The sequence below is a fragment of the Mytilus californianus genome, unplaced genomic scaffold (assembly GCF_021869535.1).
Source record: "Mytilus californianus isolate M0D057914Y unplaced genomic scaffold, xbMytCali1.0.p SCAF_3, whole genome shotgun sequence".
In the NCBI taxonomy this organism is placed as follows: domain Eukaryota; kingdom Metazoa; phylum Mollusca; class Bivalvia; order Mytilida; family Mytilidae; genus Mytilus; species Mytilus californianus.
In genome coordinates, this window is record NW_026262679.1 from 5,062,877 (window position 1) to 5,083,925 (window position 21,049).

The window sequence follows — 21,049 nt, forward strand, 5'->3', positions numbered from 1 at the left end:
TCCCCCTTTTTTGCCCCTAATTCCTAAACGGTTTGAGCCATAACCCCCCAAAGCAAATCCTAACCATCCCTTTGTGGTATGGAAACTTGTAGTATAATTTCAGAGAGATCCATACACCATTCCACAGTTATTGTCTGGAAACTAGAAAATGCTTATTTTTGGCCCCTAATTCCTTAACGGTTGGTACCATAACCCCCAAAATCAATCCCAACCTTCCTTTTGTGGTATTTAACCTTATGGTCAAATTTCAAAAAGATCCATTCACTTAAACTAAAGTTAGAGTGCGAAAACCAATGTGTCTTCGGACGACGACGACGAGGACGACGACGTCAATGTCATACCAATATACGACCACAAATTTTTTTTGCGGTCGTATAAAAACTTTACATTGACCAATGAACAATGAAAATGAGGTCAAGGTCAGATTATACTAGCAAGACAGTCATGTGAACCTTACAATCATTCCATACACCAAATAAAGTTGACCTATTGCTTATAGTACTTGAAAAAACAACCAAAACACAAAAACTTTACATTGACCAATGACCAATGAACCATGAAAATGAGGTCAAGGTCAAATCAAAATACCTGCCAGACAGACATGTATCCCTTACAATCATTTCATACACCAAATATAGTTGACCTATTCCTTATACATTTGTAGTACTTGAAAAACAGACCAGAACACAAAAACTTAACATTGACCAATGAACAATGAAAATGAGGTCAAGGTCATATGATACCTGGCTGACAGACATATACCCCTTACAATCATTCCATACACCAAATATAGTTGACCTATTGCTTATAGTACTTGAAAAACAGAGCAAAACATAAAAACTTAACATTGACCAATGAACCATGAAAATGAGGTCAAGGACAGATGATACCTGCCTGACAGACATGTACCCTTACAAATTTACAATCATTCCATACACCAAATATAGTTGACCTACCGGTATTCAATCCAATTGCTTATAGTACTCGAAAAACAGACCAAAACACAAAAACTTATTATTTAAAAATGAACCATGAAAATTAGGTCAAGGCCAGATGAAACCTGCCAGACTGACATGTACCCATTTCAATCATTCCATACACCAAATATAGTTGACCTACTGCTTATAGTATTTGAGAAACGTACCTAATCACGTAACTTTAACCTTGATCACTGATCCATGAAATGAGGTCAAGGTCAGGTGAACTCTGTCTGACAGACATGAAAACCTTGCAAGGAATCCATATAACAAATATAGTTATCCTATTACTCATAATAAGTCGCTGAACCATGAAAATGAGGTCAAGGACAATGGACATATGACTGATGGAAATTTAACATAAGGTATCTGCATACAAATTATGAAACATCCAGGTCTTCTACCTTCTGAAATATAAAATTTTATACAAATAGTTCACGCCGCCAGATAGTAATACCTATGTCTGCATACTTCGTCTTTTCTCGCAGGCAATACAAAAACTAAGTCCATCTATCGGAAAAATACTGAAATTACATTTTCAAAAGTTTGCTTCAGACATTATCTTTTTTCATAAAAAAGCATCTGCCAAGTTTCATAAAATTCTATGAAGTTTTGACAAAGTAATTGATGTGTAACAAACTTTAACCCCAGACTGTATTTACTGGTTAACTGTAAAAAAAAACTAAGAGTTTTAAGTCCATTTATCAGTAAAATACGGAAAAATGAAAATAAGTATTTTCAAAATTTTGCTCTGGATAGTATATTGGGCATAAACAAGGCCTCTGTCCAAATTTCATAAAATTCCATGAATATTCGACAAAGTTATTGATGACTGAAAAACTTTAACCTCAGACTGAATAGATCTGAATGTCAACTGTAAAAAAAACTAATTCCATTTATCAGTAAAATACGGAAAAATGAAAATAGATATTTTCAAAATTTTGCTCTGGATACTGTATTTTGGTAACAAACAAGCCTCTGTCCAAATTTCATAAAATTCCTTGAAGGTTTGACAAAGTTATTGATGTATAAAAAACTTTTACCACAGACTGAACCTAAATGTTAACGCCGTGGACGACGGAATCTAGGATCGCTATGTCTCACTTTCACAAGATAAATTTCGTATACTTGACAAAAACCACAGAAGTTGCCTTTCTAGATTTTTCCTTAATTGTCATTTGTAACAATTCAAATGTCAAGTTTGCATGGTTCTTTTTTGTCAAGCTAAGGATATCCACAATTCAGCTGTCCTGTTTACCTAGTTAACGTCAAAAGTTTTTTCCTGTCAGAAGGAGAGTTGTTTTTCTCTATATTGGTAATTTTTTAAGACTTAAAAAAGGGGATCTTTTTTGCCACTACCAAACACCCCTGTAGTAGTTGTGTCAAATTCAATTCAGAAGTCATGACCTGGAATCTACGATTTGCAGGATCAACAAGAAGAAGTTTTGTACCCATTTATTTCAAAAGTTGAATACTGATTTCTGGAGGACAAAAGTTAAAAAATGAAATGGTTCTAATGACTTAAAATTGCAAATTCCACAGTAATAGACCATGCATTTATATTTGAATAATTTCGATTCTGAATATAAACTGAATGTATTAATTTGATAGTAAATTTCAAAATGAATTCAGAATTACGATACAAAATTTCTTCAGATAATCAAGTTGCAGTTAATATTCGACTATTTACTTTTAAACTACTAAAGCTTAAGTTATTCATTATGATCGATAATTGTTGTTATTGGCATGAAATTATGTTCTGTTTTGGGATTAAAGGAGACATGACACGATGTTTTTCTAATTTTTTTTTATTATTAAATTAATAAATATTAGTCTTAAAACATGTTTTGTACAATTTTGCTGTTCAAAACCTGATAAATCAGCATTTTTCTGGTCAAAGAATCCAGCGCTTGTCATTAAGAATGATTTTTAATTGGATAACGATCACTTATCCTGCTTATGTCAGTGATTACAAGCTGGGAAAATGTCTCTCAACTGGACGATGTCGATACACTATGGACGGTATTGACAGCACTTTTCCCGATTACTGACAAACTATAATGACATTGTTTGTGGAAAAATAACCAAGAAAAGGATATTAATTCTTCATGCGAAGAGTCCAAAAACGATGAATTTTCAGACAATACTGATCGGATTGTTACCATACATATTTGGTTTGTCTGATGAATAAATTTAATAGACCGCTTTCTGCATTTTTTTCATTTAAATAAAACTACTTTTTAATCATGATTGAAAATATAAATTTCTAATTATTGATGATCAAATTGTTCTTTTTTTTCTCTCTGTTACGGTAATGTTATAATTATGTGTGCGCCAGAAGCAGAAAAAAACAATAGTAAAAGCCAAATTAGGCGTTCGCAAAGTGTCCGTTTTTATTTATTTATTTTTTCTATTACATATAGAGACTTTTAATAGGTATAAATTATCACCAAAAGTTATGCTTATAATTTTTTGGGTTGGAAACCATACATCACACGAAGGATTTGTATAGTGAAAAATCCTTTATCACACTATTTCTGCATTAGGGTATTCAATTAACAATGTTATTACTTTCCCCCTTTTATGTAAACAATTCAATATTTTATTTACGTCTCACCTAATGTATAAAATTACACAATACAAAACATTTATTGGAGGCTGTTGTTTTAGTGATTAAATGTTGACAACTATAGCATACTTGACCAGGTGAAAGGTAAGAAGGCACCTGTAGTGTGATTTAGTCACATGTTATGTTATTTACCTTTTAAAATCATACATTTCTAAGAAAAACTATCTTATGTTGAAATAATTAATATAGTTACACTACACTTCTAAAGTATGCTATTCCATCCAGACCCTTATAAATCTAACTTTAAATTTAAGGAATTACACAAAGTAAATTCAAATTCACTTATTTCCACCCCTCTCTTCCAAATATCATTTAGCAATCAATTTGTTTATTGCTACCGGCAAAACGCTGGAGTCCAGGAAAATATTCGCAACACATAATGTTCTTTTTCAAAATATTTTTTCTAAAAGGGGTCATTTGAATAAATGTTAGATTTTCAATCGGACTGAGAGGAAAATGTATACCTGTAACGTACTTCAGTCTTCAAGAACATGAGTTGTGTATTAGCTGTACTTGGCTTTGATCAAGCTAACAGTATTTGTGTGTTGTCTCCAGTGTTTTAACGTTAGGGGTTTCTATACTTAGTACCGATCTTTTGCGTTAGACTGATTTTTATAGTTCTTATGTACTGCTGTAAGACTACTGTCACACGTTGGGATGGGGAGAGGGTACCGTAGGCGCTCACAAACATATACCACTGACACATTTTGAATGTGCCTGTCTTAAATCAGGAGCATATAGATCAGTGGTTGTCGTTGATTCATGTCTGTCAATTTTTGTCTACGGAAATTATTTTGTTATAAATAAGTTAGTTTTCTCGTTAAAATTGTTTCACATTTTCACGTTGAGAACTTTTATAGCCGAATATACGGTATGGGGTATTCTCATTATTGGAGGCCGTACGGTAAACGACACTTTCTTCATTTATTATAAAGTTTCCATTTTAAAAAGAAATGTTTTTCATCATCTGAATCTTTACCAACTAAATAGTTGTCAATGATTATATTCGATGTTCAATATAATAAAATTGAGAATGGAAATAGGGAATGTGTCAGAAAAAGAATGTAAAAGACTTATGATTCACATTCTCGTATAATTTCCTTGTTTGCTTTTTATGCTTTTTGTCTAACAATTTCTTATGGAGTTATAGACTTGCAAGCATACAAGAATATTACTTTTCCATCTCAAGAAGTCAATTAAAAAATGCATCTGTTATAAACCTTTTTATATCTGCATATTCTTAAAAGCAATAAAAATAAGATATATATATACAGGTTGTCTATTAGTTATCAACACGGGTTAGGGTATTTAATTGGTGGTGCATAGGGTATTGTATGGTCGTACTACAGGTATTCATTAATCATATATATGATCAGGTAGTTGTACCTGTTTTACTGTACACAACAATAATATATTCCAATCTCACCTGTGCCCTCGGCAAAACCAACATCCAGGATGTACACAAAGAGCTTATGAAGTAATATTGCGTAATCACTATATGTCTTATCAATCCCCCATGTGGAGTGACACCTGAAATTGCGAAACTCAATCATCTGTACCGTACACCTGTGACCTATGATGAACTCATGGCATGGCACCCGAGACCCCAACTCTGGATTCCTTATGAAAGTGGGCGGAAAGAAGTGTAGTTTGGGCTTGTAAAAAAAGTCCCATTTTTTACACCTTCTAAGTCTGTGTGTCATTCAAAAAACAGAAAATATCATATCAATATTCTTTTTAATTATACTGTTGAATCCATCGGCATCACACATAATCATTGTTTATCACTGTCATGCGTTTTGTTGGATAATAATCGAAACTAAATTTGTGCTGTACCCATATGTCAATATGAATGAATGTAACCACTGACGTAGTAGCCTCGTTCTGAGTGACTTCCGGGATGGAAATATGCATATTTGACAGGTTGATAAATCGTTGCATTTAAATCTCATTAAAATACATATTTTCCTAAATAGTTGACACTTATATTGCTATCGATGTATTTTGGGGGAAAGTTAAGTATAAATAAAAATTTTGAAACACAAATTAAAAATCGTGTCATGTCTCCTTTAATAGCATAACCTTGTACTCGTTTAAATAGGGGGATGCTGAATGCGAAAAATCAATAAAAGCATGTGTTCGACTTGTTAAACTTTTTTCTTCGTAATTGAATTTAAATATTATTTTTAAATCTAAATTTTCATTAGCATTTGCTGAAAAGTTATAAAATATTGCAATTAATCGTCTCTGTCATGTCTGTTGATCAAGTGTTCTTCTGTCTGATGTCTTGAACTACCTGCACAAGTCGTTAGCCATATATCCCTCAGTAATAAGGACTCTTTGGATTATAATACAAATTTTACAATAGGGGTTATGCAATTACATGCAATTGATTAAAATTGCTAACAAAAATGGCAGTTGCTAGCGAAACGAAAACAAATTTTGTCTACACCTTTCAATAGACCTTATCGCTATTTTGGGATCTGTGCCACTTGACCCGACAGGAACTATTGACATCATACAACAATCACCTTTCCTTTGAGGCGTCAAACATTATCTACTATGACGTCAAATTTTACAGGAACTTCTGTAATGTCCAGTAATGTCGGACAAATTCGGTGTAGTGTAGTTATCTAAAAATGACGGGATCATTTGACAATGGCAGAAGATAATACAACAATGGCTGTGCACCATCATAAAACAGGTCATGGAGATCCCTGGATTGGAAGATCAAGTAAAATGTGTATAGAAGACTTTCAAATTTGTGCACTATCCCGTAAATTTCCCACGTCACAATGCTTATGCTATTTCGTCACAGTTAGAACTGATTGTTTGGTGACGTCATTTACGCTGATTGACCCCGGGTCAACCAGTGTAACTCATTCATAAAAAAACAATTCAAGTTTGGTGTATAGACTTTATCGCTATTTGGAAATCTGCGCTGCTTGACCCAAGAATCTGCGCCAGTTGAACTATTGACGTCATACAACAATCACTTTTCCATTGTGGCGTCAGTTATTTTCTTCTATGAAGTCAAATTTCTACGTGAACCTTTGTCCAGTAATGGGGGACAAATAGCTATAAGGTGTATTTGACAAATAAGAGATATGGTGTGACTTCAACTTGCTTTCAACCCCATATTCTAATTTTTACCCCCAGATTAGTACCAGCTTTTATTTTGATTCCAAAATCTGGAAATTAACAAAAATGGAGACAAATACAGAGATTTTGATAAAGATCCTTACCACCTTTACTCATACCATTTGTCAACCTTTTTGCACTACAACTACAAGTAACACTAACAACGATCTGAACTTGCAGAGACACAGAGGACTCTCTTTCATAAAGCAAAAACGATCAGCGTGGTCTGTTTATCCAACGTAAATTGCAATTATTTGTCATGTATATACAAGACAGTTATATATTATATTAAAGCTAGCTACTGAATACTGTACTGACTACTGTAATTTGTAAATAGAGACTCGAGTGGAGTTTTCAAAACGTAAACACCTCAACAATAAAAGTTTGCAAGTGCATAAACTGCTCGACGGTTAAAAGTGAGACAAGGGCAACACTGGCGTTCAACTAAAATGCGATATGAATGGAAGTTACCTGGAGGTAGATAGAAAGACATAACTTTATCTGATTTCCCATACACTATCCTCCATGTTGTTTAAAAATGGTGGAGGTAAAGCACTCCCATTGCAATTTTCTCCTTCCGCACTATTTTTTAACCATTTTATTGACCAAAGTTTGGGAAATGATGGGCATTTTTGTGACACTTCATAGTTTTAAAATTATTTTATTATCTGAACATAGTTTGTTCCTTTTTTCGCGCGAGAAAACCATTTAATATATCGAGAAAGCGTATTGATATACGTTGCTGAGTAACCCCACAATAATAAAGGGACAACTTGGTTGTACATATGAAATACACCGGAGAGGAATCGCCAACATAATTAAGTTAGAATAGAATATAATATGTTGTTTTATTGCATCTTATTTAGAGGGAAGCATATATAAACTAAATTCATGGTAATTTTGTGTGGAGAGGACAAGAACACACAAAAGGGGAAAATAAGTTAAAGAATTAAAAGAAAATCTAAATACAAAAACAAAAACAGGTAAATGGATCCGTGCCCCAAGCGCCTGCGATATTAACTTCAATTATAAATTTTTTATTTTATTTTGTTTCGAAGCATATAAGAATCCTAAGCGCACATTGCAAATTAAATTCGACTTAGGCTTAGGTTTCGATAAAATCTTATTGAAAACGTCCATGCAAGTTTGGCAGTGTGGTCCGAATTGTTAAAATTCAAGTCACATTTCGCTGGACTCATGTTAAGGTTATCAACTCGCCATGATTGTGAATGGTCGTGGGTTATACGATAAGATGAAATAAGATAAGATGATTTTGATTCGGAATATACAAAACAATAAAATAAACGCTTTATTATGCCAGTGTCTGAATATATAAATCAAATCAAATAAAACTAAATAATTTAAAACTTTCATGATCATTACAGGAATGATGTCAGTTGACATTTACAAAATACAAAAATATTATAAAAGATCGAACTATATCACTTTATTTTCAAACGAATATATGTCTGTTAGATTCTAAAATGATAAAACTCCTTTTAATGAGTGGGGGGATTCCCTATTATTAGTGGGGTCGAGTTAGTAAGCTAATGAGGAAATTGAATTCATCTTCAATTCTATTCCCGTACTGCAGACAAATCATCTGTTGTAAATCTGTTGTAAATGTGTTCAGTACTATATCTGCCAACCGCCTTTATGAGTAATTTGCCATCATTAATTCTAATATATACTACTAGTTGTTGTGATGCCCTGCTACATATCGTACAAATAACTCAGCTGATAATAAATGTCGATTCCTAAAAGTTTAGCAAAAGTATCACATGTCCAATCGGAATTCTGAATACGTATTATTGGATTTTAACATAGGTTGTCTAATCAACTGCCAAAATCTGAAATTAATCAGGATTTGCATGCATTCTATTTATATTAAACTATTCAATGAATCCATTTGATTCAGCTTCCAAAGTTAGCATTAATGCATCAAAACCAGGATAACAATTAAAAGGCACAGTTTTATCGTCTGCATAATTATATAGGGAATAGGGAGTTATGTCTTACGAATGATAATCATATATCGTTAATGAAAACATTAGTAATCGAATGATCCCAGAATTGAACCCTGTGTTACACTTTACTTGGTGTTAGTCCTGCTGTTCAGAACGCTGCTTATTTTTAGCTGATGTGTCTGTTTAAAAAAAAGATTTAAGGAGATCAACTGATTTGAAGAATCACTATATGCACTATTTGGTCAATCACATCAGACATAGACTTCAATGTTCATATCTACTGTTTCTCCGACAAACACGCGACATTTAGAAGAAAGAATACAAAGACTGGTTCGAGTCGAAGTCAGAATAATCTATGCGTTAAGGTAGGTAGACTTTTCATTATGCAGTCTATTACCTCGGTGAGCAAGCACATTAAAACAGTCAAGTACCATTGAAAGCTTGGCTCATCAATATGTAATCATCTTGTATAAGCATGTAATGTATTTTGCTGGACTATAGATATCCGCCATTCAATCAGCATCGTAAAATCTTTAAATATGTGTATATAATAATGGAATATAGTGACTTCGGTTTTCTAAGATCTTTAATCGGCTAAGAAACCACGCGATAGTCGTCATTCGAAAAGTACATAATTTCATAGAACAAGCATCAATTATATATTCTGGTCGAGAACCAGTTACCGTCAGAAATTCATAGTTTTTCTCAAATAATTTTGTACAGGAACTCTTTGGGGAAATACTCTTTTAACATTCATAGGGTTACCAAAAGTTAGGTTTAACACCATAGACTCCGATTTTTCTTATAAACTACGAAAAAAATTGGCTTACTACTATGCCGAATTTTGCGGAAAATTTCATCTAAGGATAGAATTAACATCTAATCGGGACACTAATTACGTATTTTCTAACGTGTAACAAAAAGAGAAAAAAGGTACGTTAACGGAACTAAACACATCACCATTCTGACCTTTAATTTTGAAATTTTGGAAGGTCTTCCTCCTCTTCAGAATATGAAATTTTTTGTCACTTGAAATCAACTACTTACACTATATTGAAGAGACGTACAGACTTCAATTTTGATTTTTTTTAATCTCAATCAAAAGGTACTTTTTACAAATGAAGTAAACATATGTGAAGATATCAGTAGTAGGTTGTTTTTACGCAACGCCGCCTCCGTTCTTGAATTAAACGGCAAGTGACGGTAACTGGTAACTAACGGTATAACTGGTCCTCAACCAGTATATATTTTACAAGGCCCGGGTAATTAATGATCTTCTAAGTTTCACATTATTTTAAATTTTATAGTATATATGTATTAAGAAGTCACCATGACCAGAGTAATATATACATGTATATATGTCTCTGCCATGACCTTCAAATATTTCGATCTATTAGAAAATAAAAATTTAAGAATTTTACAACTTAATTTATTTTCACTGTATACCACTGAATCACAATAAAGAGTTTCATATGGGGAAAGGGTTGGGGGCTTCATTTCAGTAGTCTTTGACTTTTAAAGACTTTTTCTCTATTCTTTATTCTGTACCCCTTAACCACTATTCTCTATTGTGTACCCCTTAACCACTATTCTCTATCCTTTATTCTGTACTCATTAACTACTATTCTCTATCCTTTATTCTTTACCCCTTAACCACTATTATCTATTCTGTACCCCTTAACCACTATTCTTTATTCTGTACCCCTTAACCACTATTCTTTATTCTTTATTCTTTACCCCTTAACCACTATTATCTATTCTTTACCCCTTAACCACTATTCTCTATTCTGTACCCCTTAACCAATCTATTCTTTATTCTGTACCCCTTAACTACTATTCTCTATCCTTTATTCTGTACCCCTTAACCACTATTCTTTATTCTGTACCCCTTAACCACTATTTTCTATTCTTTATTATGTACCTCTTAACCACTATTCTTTATTCTTTACCCCTTAACCACTATTCTCTATTCTTTATTCTGTACCCCTTAACCACTATTCTCTATTCTTTAAAATTTAGCACGCACCCATTATTCTTTATTCTTTATTTTTTTGCCCATAATTCCCTATTCTCAAGGATTTATATCCGTATAGTAAAAATCTCACTAGTAATTTAGTACTAAGACTTTTTCTCTATTCTTTATTCTGTACCCCTTAACCACTATTCTCTATTGTGTACCCCTTAACCACTATTCTCTATCCTTTATTCTGTACTCATTAACTACTATTCTCTATCCTTTATTCTTTACCCCTTAACCACTATTATCTATTCTGTACCCCTTAACCACTATTCTTTATTCTGTACCCCTTAACCACTATTCTTTATTCTTTATTCTTTACACCTTAACCACTATTATCTATTCTTTACCCCTTAACCACTATTCTCTATTCTGTACCCCTTAACCAATCTATTCTTTATTCTGTACCCCTTAACTACTATTCTCTATCCTTTATTCTGTACCCCTTAACCACTATTCTTTATTCTGTACCCCTTAACCACTATTTTCTATTCTTTATTATGTATCTCTTAACCACTATTCTTTATTCTTTACCCCTTAACCACTATTATCTATTCTGTACCCCTTAACCAATCTATTCTTTATTCTGTACCCCTTAACTACTATTCTCTATCCTTTATTCTGTACCCCTTAACCACTATTCTCTATTCTTTATTCTGTACCCCTTAACCACTATTCTCTATTCTTTAAAATTTAGCACGCACCCATTATTCTTTATTCTTATTTTTTTGCCCATAATTCCCTATTCTCAAGGATTTATATCCGTATAGTAAAAATCTCACTAGTACTATTCTTTGCTATTTAAAACCCCATCCAGACCCTCATAATAAGCCTACCATGATAAAGTTGAATGTAGAAGTATATACCAAGAGCTGATTTGTTTTCAATGTTGATAAATTGCAGTTATATTTTTTCACAAGGGGAACTTCCGGTCAGGATTTTTCCATTTTCTCTAAAAATAATCTAAATCAACTTAAATAAGTGTACTAGTTTATAAATGGACTGTAGAAATCATATAAAGGGTTTTGACTGGTTTGCGTGCTTTTGGAGATATTTGAGTTCAAAGTGTAAAATTTGACTTCTGCATTTCTATTCTTAGAGGGAAGGCTCCAGTGTGTTTGAGTGATTGGGTCAATCTCAAGGACTCAAATTATATAATTTTTGGTATAGTAACATCCTGGACATACCACAGATAAAAACTAGTACATACGGTAAGAGATCATTCAGATATGCAGCCGCTTCACTCTGGAACAGCTTGCTCTTTGAAAACCATCTCAGGACTAAACATAGTTTTTCTTATTTTAAGAGTTTGCTTCAGTTCTGGAATGATTCAAACTGCCGTTGCTCAGCCTGCAGATAGTTAAAATCTGCTTATGTTTGCTTCTTGTTCACACTGTCAAATCTGTGCAATGTTATTTAAGTGGAGACTCAGAGATCCGATTGCCACATGGGATCTATGTTCAGCTCACCATATTTTCCAAAGTTCATAAATATGTGGTCTGGCTTCGCTTAATATATATTTATTTTTCACTTGCTGCAAACGCTTTCTTTACAGTTTAATACTTATGCTTCATCTTTATTGAGTTTTTATCTATAACACAAATCTTTAATTTCAATGAGATTTTTCATTATGTTTAAAGTGGCTCATACATGTACTTTTATTTTTTTAGTGCTAAATGAATTTCTTTGTTTATAAATATCAAGTTTTTATCACATTTTTTATTAATATTCTCAAATAGAAATTTTACTAAAGTTTTCGACGGGGTTGTATACTTTTTCATGAATTTTAGTTCAAGGAGGCAAAATCTGATTGGCACATTCACGCTTAATAAGGCTTCCAGTCATCTTTTTAGTAAAAATGCATTTCTTAATTAATATCAATTTTAATTCAAGTTATAGAATATTTTATAAGCTTTTAAATCCGTTCTAATTATTAATTTATATTGAGCCGTTCCAGAGAAATAACTTAAATTATGTAAATTTTACCCTGTTCTTTTTTATAACTTCCGTGTTTTAGATCTTCCCCTCACCGGATATGCCGAAAAATCCAAATCAAGTGACAACATTCCTTACAACCTGCTTCCTGTCAACAGTAAACTATAAGCTATAAGCTATAAGAAGAAATGGCTGGAAGATTACCCAGTGCCAGTGGCAGTAGACCTAGAACAGGTTCATGAAATAATCAAGCGAACACATGCAACCGCCATACTTTTTTGTTCCCTCAATGATTTGTTTTATTTCGGGAACATCACTCTTTGAAAAATGGGGGGATGGAATGATGGTTTTCCCAAAAGGACTCTATCAATATTGTTGTGGATCTCATGTAGTTGACAATCACAGTACTTACTTTTGATTAAGGCACTGGCTACGGTTACCCGAAAAAAGTAACAATAAGAAATAATTATTGTTACTTCCAAGACTAATTGCCAAAATGTACTTCCGGAGAGGGATCCAATAAAAGTATTTACACTTTTGGTATTTAGCTGAATTTTGTCTCCGAATGACCTTAGATCTGTCTCTGAATAACCTTCTGACGTCAAACAACAATCACTTTTTGATTATGACGTCAAATTTTTTAGTCTTTAGAAGTGTCAACTTGACACTATAATCTCTCTGTACTTTCGATCACTCTGGTAATTTTATGTCACTTTTGTATAAAACTCATTAGTACATTTGTATTTATGATGTGGCACTGCAGAGAAAAATAAATAAATAAATAAATAATTAAATAATTAAGTGAATAAATAATTAACCCTTATAAAACCTTAACTATCTATTTTGTGAACCTTCCAGTATCTTTAATAAAGACCCCTAACAAATGTTGAATATCTTCTATGTGATGTTTGTAATTTTCATTTTCTGTTGTTGCTAATAATACTTCTGATTCAAGTGTTAGTTTTGATGTTATGAAGTAGAGCGCTCTAGCCTCCTCATAATTTTCACAATACAGTAGATAATGGTCAACTGTTTCTATTTGTCCACAGCTGCATTTGTCGATGAGTGCTGGGCATATCATTGATTTGTAAGAGTTTAAATTACAATATCCTGTTCTTAAACTAGTGGTTATCCGATATATTTCAGTTGACGGTTTGTCTTTTGGAATTGTATTTTTTACATTTTGTTGAAAGGAATAATATCTTCTTCCTTTATCACTGGTGTCCCATCGGTTTTGCCATTTTAACATTACACTGTCTTTTGCTCCTTTTTGTATATCTTGTTTTGTAAAAATTGGAATGCTTTGTATTTTTTCTGCCTCCTGTGCTGCTTTTTTAGCTAGTTGGTCTGCTAGTTCATTGCCTTGTATATCAGCGTGTCCAGGGGTCCATTCAATGGAAACAATGATTCCTTCAGATTTTAGTGCCAATATACCGATTTTAATATCATGAATAGTTTTGCCGTAATTATCTGATTTCCAATTTAAAGTTAAAATTCCAATTGCTGATTGGCTGTCTGAGAAAATTTTGATGGATTCAGTGTTTTTTCTGTTGTTTGGAATTATTAGAAAATCTATTACCAGCTTGATAGCTACTAATTCCCCTAATAAAATAGATCCTCTATTGGAAACTGGCTGTGTTAACTCCACAAGTTCTGTGCTTTTTGATATTAAAATAGCTGCCCCAGCCCCGCATGGACCTGGGTTTCCTTTGCAGGAGCCATCAGTGAAAGCTAATGTTGTATTCTTTTTTAGTTGATGTATTTTTTCCAAAATAATAGTCTTTCCCTGAAATGCTTGTTCCTCTGATCTAGACTTTGAACTTCCGAGATTTTTCCAATACTCTGGTGGTGATTTTGAGGCTGCTAACCCTCGGAATTCAAATTGAGACTCTATACAATCAGAATCAATCTCTGTTGACCTCTTCATGTCTTCAGACTGTAATACCATTCTTCCAATTGGTGAGATTATTTTTTCAGGTTCATTTATATTTTTCCAATCTTCAAAAATTTGTTTAATAGGGATAGTGATTTTATATGATTTTATTTTTGCAATTTGTCTTATACCGGCTTCTTCTCTTTTAAGGTCCAGTGGAAGTATTCCTGCTACTTCTTCTAAGGCTTCTATACTAGCTGTAGTTGGTTGGTTGAGACATAAGGCTAATCCTTTTCTTTGAATAGCATTTAATTTATTTATATGCGTGTTGTTGTTGATTTGCCATACACTGCTAGCATATAACATTGTAGACAGCACTATACTTTCATGACTTTGATATATTTGTATTAAAATTTTTGTAGATACCTTTGCTATTCCCTTGATGTTTCTGATTATCCCTAAGGACTTTTGTGCTTTTTGTTCAACAGTGTCTATGTGTTTATTGAAATCACATTTTTCATCTAAAGTAAGGCCTAAAATTTTGGGGTTTGGATTGTATTTTAATTCCTTTCCTTGTAACATTATCTTGATGTCCTCCTTTGTCATACCATTTCTGGAAAATACACAAAATTCTGTTTTTTCTATACTGAGGTTTATTCTCCATTTTGTTGACCATTCATGGATAGAGTTAATATCTTTTTGTAACTCCTTCACTAATTCATGTTTGTCTTTGCCTGTTTTCCAGATTGTCCCATCATCAGCAAATTTACATTTGTTAGAGGAAATTTAAGCAAAAATATCAACAATAAAGATGTTGAAAAGTAAGGGGGATATAACTGAGCCTTGTGGAAGCCCAATTTGAGTTTTACACCATTGTCCCTGATGCTTGTTTATATTACATCTTGCTTCTCTGTCTTTTAAAAAATTCTCTATCCATTTCCAAATTTTACCTTTAATTCACCTTTAAATTATGATGTCAAATTTTACGGGAACTTGTGTATAATATATATAGCAATACACTAACCAAAAAAACAATTGAAAAATTATTGAACACAAAACCAATAAAAAGGGTGCGAACAATAAAAAAATTATCTCGGAATTAACAATAATAGTAACCTTAGCCAGTGCCTTTAATTAAACTGTCAAGGGTCAAGAAATATCATTTAGCATAAGAAAGGGTAGATGTGATTACTTATCCCTGTGTCGGCTACTCTTACCCAATTGGGTTACAGTACACAACATTCAATTTCGATTTTATGAATGAATTACCCGGGTTGACCTGGGGTCATTTGGGGAAAAAATGCGTCGTAGGACATTGTGACGTTAAGATATTTGCTTTTTGACATAAATTTTTCCAAGAAAAAGCACCAATTAGAAGATCATGTAATCGTTCATACATGTACACTTTATTACTTATAATGGAACAATTTTGAATTCAAATTTTTAATTAGAATAAACATGATAAAGTCATCTGTTCTTAGCTATAGGAAACAAATTGACTAGAAAGAATGAATATCTCTCACATTCACATTGGAGAATATTATTTGAAATCATACATACAGTTAGGAGGAATACTTGTACAAGAGTGGTGAAAGATACCAAAGGGACATTCAAAGTCATAAGATGAAAATAAACTGAAACCATGGCAGAAAAATAAAAAGACTAAAAGACAAACAACAGCATACAAAACACACCAATTCATGTTTATTTACATATCAGAAGATGCAATTAATATTAATACTTGTATCAGTAAATTTGTAAGATGTTTGTTTTATTCTCAAGTTTTGGGATGTCTTTATATGCCTAAAAAAAAATTCTGGATTGCTTATTGTACCAAGCAGGGGGGGGGGGGGGGGACATGGAAATATCGGGCATCCGTCCGTGTGTCTGTCCGTCCGGTCTTGTTAACGCTCTCACAGGTACAATTCTTGCCAGATTTTTATAAAACTTATACTATATGTTAATATCAGCAATATCACGGACAAGTTCTATAATGGTGGCCGATTGACTTTTTTTAAAAGAGTTATGGCCCTTGGAAATATTAAATTTATGGAAAATGCCTCGTTAGCACTCTCAAGGGTACAATTCTTGCCAGATTTTTATAAAACTTATACTATAGGTTAATATCAGCAATATCTCGGACAAGTTCTATAATGGTGGCCGATTGACTTTTTTTAAACAGTTATGCCCCTTGGAAATATTAAATTTAAGGAAAATGGCCTTGTTAGCGCTCTCACTGGTACAATTCTTGCCAGATTATTATAAAACTTATACTATAGGTTAATATCAGCAATATCTCAGACAAGTTCTATAATGGTGGCTGATCGACTTTTTTTGAAAGAGTTATGCCCCTTGGAAATATTAAATTTATTGAAAATGGCCCCGTTAGCGCTCTCAAGGGTACAATACTTGCCAGATTTTTACAGGGGATGACCTAGAGGGCATTCTGGTGTAATGTTGCCACAGACATTTCTACCCACGTGACTTACGTTTTTGACTGATAACCGAACGTATTTCGTATAAATACGCGGATATTATCGAGTGCAAAATAACATTCCTTATCGCTTGTTATAAATTCATTTCTTCAATGAATACTCATGAAAATATTATTTAAGAACATAAATAAATAATATGAAAATGTTTTGTCGTGAGAAATATATATATTTAAGTAAAAAATCATTAATATCTATGCACACGTACTGAAAAATTGTGTTTGCTGTTTATATCTCTTATCCCTTGTTATATATTAATTTCATCAATACATATTCATTAGCGGGAGAAATATGAATGCCTTCTCAAATCAAACCTATTAGAAAAACTAATTATTACAGAAGAGTGTCCACCATGCACATGCACTGCACTATCATTAGAATAGAATGATGGTATAAATGATGAAAATTTGCCGGTAGAGTTATTAAGATGATCTGCTTTATATATAACTGTACAAATATTAATATAATATATAACAACAAACCAGATTATACTGATAACAAATGATTGTCCCATGATTATATCACTACAATATAATAATTATTACGGTGAGGTTGAATTCTCTGTCATTTAGAAAAAAATAATAAATCTATGTACCTTAACCTAACTTTCAGGTATAGAGATATTTTATTTTTTCTGAGACAAGTGCCTGTGACTATCCACCAGAACTTGCGGTCATCCGATGTTCAGTACTTCAGTACTTTGATTATAAAACTTATACTATAGGTTAATATCAGCAATATCTCGGACCAGTTCTATAATGGTGACTGATAGCCCTTTTTTAAAAGAGTAATGCCCCTTGGAAATATTAAATTTATGGAAAATGGCCTCGTGAGCGCTCTCACAGGTACAATTCTTGCCAGATTTTTATTAAACTTATACTATTGGTTAATATCAGCGATATACATCGGACAAGTTCTATAATGGTGGACGATCGACTTTTTTAAAAGAGTTGTGCCCCTTGGAAATGTTAAATATATGCAGCGCGGGGGACATTGGAACTCTGTTCTTTTATTATTTTTAGATTAGAGTTCAAACTCTCATTAAAATAAAAGTTTTGTAAACACACTTATTGCATTAATCATTTACTTGTGGATACAATTAAATGAAAAAAAAACTGAATAGATGATACAAATCTATTTTCTTATGAAATATTGTTAAGTGAAATATGAGAACTAAAAAAATATAATAAGTGTATAGTGGAAATCAACAATTTATTTGTATATATAGTTTAGATTGACTTTAATGAGAAGAGTGTATAATTGGAATTATGACAGTCAGGGGCATTACTTATACAAGCGTTTGTTATCTTATACTTTTTACTTGTACATGTATGTAAAAAATAGGAAGTCCCTTAGCTCAGACATTCAGATTTTTTAAAAGACATATTTTCTTCTTTTCTTGAATTTTTCATGGTTGCATCACTCTAATAGAGTGTTTAATTGTCTTTCATTTATAGTTGTCTTTACTATTCCTAAAAGTATAACTTCATGGATAATGAAAATCTTGTTTGTCTCTTATCATCAAAATACAGGTCATTTACAGGCCTCCATGGAGCAATTTTTGAAGCCTTGCACAGTTGCTTAACATCTATGTGAGGTAGATTTCATTGTTTAGTACTTGAGATAAAAGGTTGAAATCTGATTAAAAAAATATTTGTTGCCTTAAAAAATTGTTTAGGCATTTTTTGACCTTCCAAAGCTTGAGATTTTAAACTTTTTGCAGAAGATTCTATTCAAATCTGAAAAAGATAAAGCCATCAAAAACTGAATTTGTCAAAGTTGTGTTCTCTTCAGTAATTTGTCAGGTGAGCAATGGGTGGTAGATTCTTCTGGTTACGTATATAAACATAGTGAACAGTAGAAACACAATCATGAATATTAACATACATTGTATTAGTTTGAATCATGTGTTCAGCTTACTACTAGTTTCAATCTTACTACTTGATTTCTGTAGGTCTACATGTCATATATAAATACACATATTTAATTCCTTTATTTAATCATTTCAGGTGCTAGACCAGTGGGAACAGCTATCCAAGGAGGTACTGCTACCCGCCTGACAACAGCAATGAATCCTGGAACAGCTAGACCAGGAACCAAAGGGGGACAGGTGGCTGGAGGAGGGGCCTTACAGTCTCAGTTAAAGGTTGAAGACAGGCCAATGACCCAACAAGGATTAGGAGGAATGAAAACTGGAGTCAAAGGTCAAGGCCGAACTGTCAAGGATAGAACTTACTTTCTTGGATTAATCAGGAGTAAAATAAATGAACTGAATGGTGAAAATACCAAATTGAATAAGGAGATAGAGAATAATTCAGAAGAAAATTCTGCTTTTCTGACATATGAGAAGAGAGCAGAAGTATTAGCATCAGAAATTAGAGATTTACAGGGAGAACTTGGTGACTATAACACACTTGTAGATAAATTGACCACAGATGAAGACATACAGGATGTAGAAATGGATTTACAAGATCTGAAAAATTCCAACGAAAGGGAGGCTAGAAAAATCGAAGAGCTGTTTGAAATAAAAAAGCAAAAAGAAGACCAGATCAGACAAATAGAGCAGGAATTGGACCAAGAAAAAAGAATGGCGGATAATATAGTTAATGACATGAATCCAAAAATGAGAAAAAAGTATTTTGAGCTTAAAGATGTCAATGAACATATGTTGAAACAGTTGGAAAGAGGTCAACAGGAACTAGATGTACTTAATTCTAAGATTGAAAATTCAAACGAGGAACTATCATTCTCCCAAGTTAAACAAGAAGCTGTTCGTCTTTATGAACAATTGAATGACCTTGAAATGAAGAGGGATGCATTAGTCCAAGAAACTAAGAATCAATCGTCTCCGGCAGAAGAGAGAGAAAAGTTACTTAAACAGGTCAAAGAGGATAACCAGGAAATAGCAAGCTTGGAAAGACAAACAAATGATCTGAAAGAGAAAATAGAACAGGTTCAAGAGGAAATCAGACAATTAGATATTGATATAGAGGAAAATCAAGGGGAGAGAAATCAAAAGTACAAAGAATTAAAGAAAAGGGAAGAAACAATCGACGAGTTCCTTAATTCATTTGAAGAATCTAAACACCAGGAACATCAAAGGGTGACACAGCTGGAACAGAATACTATAGCAATACTGGAACATATGAGTAGAAATATGGGTAGATTTTCGGCTCTACCATCCCCAGCAGAACTCAGTACTATGAAAGAAGATTTAGCTTTTAAGGCAGGAGAAATGAAAAAATCAGAAAATACAACCTTGGGGCTTGCTGCAGAAAGTGACAAGTTGCAAGTGGACTTACAGAAAGTTGAACAGTTGGAAGATAAAATTACAACAGAATTAGTTATGTTAAGAGAAAAGAATTCAACAATGGAAAAAGATTTAGAAACTTATTCAGATTTAGACAAGTTGAGGGATATATCAGAGAAGAAGAGAAAGAGACTCCAAGAGGATAGAATTTCACTGCAAAGACGCAAAGAAAACTTTAAAAAGGTCATGCAGCAGTTGACCTCTAAATACGAAGGTATGAAAACATCATTAGAAGATAATGAAACATACATGCAGCTTGGCAATTTAGAGAGGAAGTGGCAACATCATGAACAAAATAACTTTGTTATGAAAGAATTCATTGCTGCTAAAACAATGGAATGTGATTTCAGACCAATAAACAGACGCGTGTTCAATGCTATTCAGGATTTCAACCAACAGTTACAAAGTCAAATGGCAGGAAACCCCAGCATGTGATCTAACTTATTTTTTTAAGTTACATTGCTGTTATGTTAAATTTCTTATTATTAGAAAAAGTACAAGAACAAACTGATAATTTATGACTTTCTTTCTTAATGTTATTTCTTCAAAATTGTAATTTTCAGTCAGTCGTATATTGAAAGCTAGAAAAATCATATGAACTAAGTTAAGTGTTTTTGAAATATTAAATACTGTTTCTACACATAAGAAGTACCGTTATATATCTACCTTTTTAATCTCTCTCTACTGTAAGTTGAATTTTAAGGCTTT

The 21,049-nt window shown here is 32.8% G+C and overlaps 2 protein-coding genes across 2 annotated transcripts in view; one reads left to right on the forward strand and one right to left on the reverse strand.

The window, feature by feature from the left end:
* LOC127732896 (tubulin polyglutamylase TTLL13-like) overlaps positions 1–7,325 on the reverse strand; it is a 64,614-nt gene extending 57,289 nt beyond the window's left edge. The window contains exon 1 of the mRNA XM_052242073.1: positions 7,219–7,325. The gene's annotated coding sequence lies outside the window, so the exon portion shown is untranslated. The remainder of the gene's footprint in view (positions 1–7,218) is intronic.
* Positions 7,326–12,768: 5,443 nt separating this feature from the next.
* LOC127732909 (intraflagellar transport protein 74 homolog) lies at positions 12,769–20,989 on the forward strand. Its single transcript, XM_052242120.1, has 2 exons — positions 12,769–12,900; positions 19,041–20,989. Exons 1-2 carry the CDS (start codon positions 12,855–12,857, stop codon positions 20,774–20,776), a joined length of 1,782 nt encoding a protein of 593 aa, XP_052098080.1. The 5' UTR covers positions 12,769–12,854; the 3' UTR covers positions 20,777–20,989.
* The last annotated feature ends 60 nt before the right edge of the window (positions 20,990–21,049 follow it).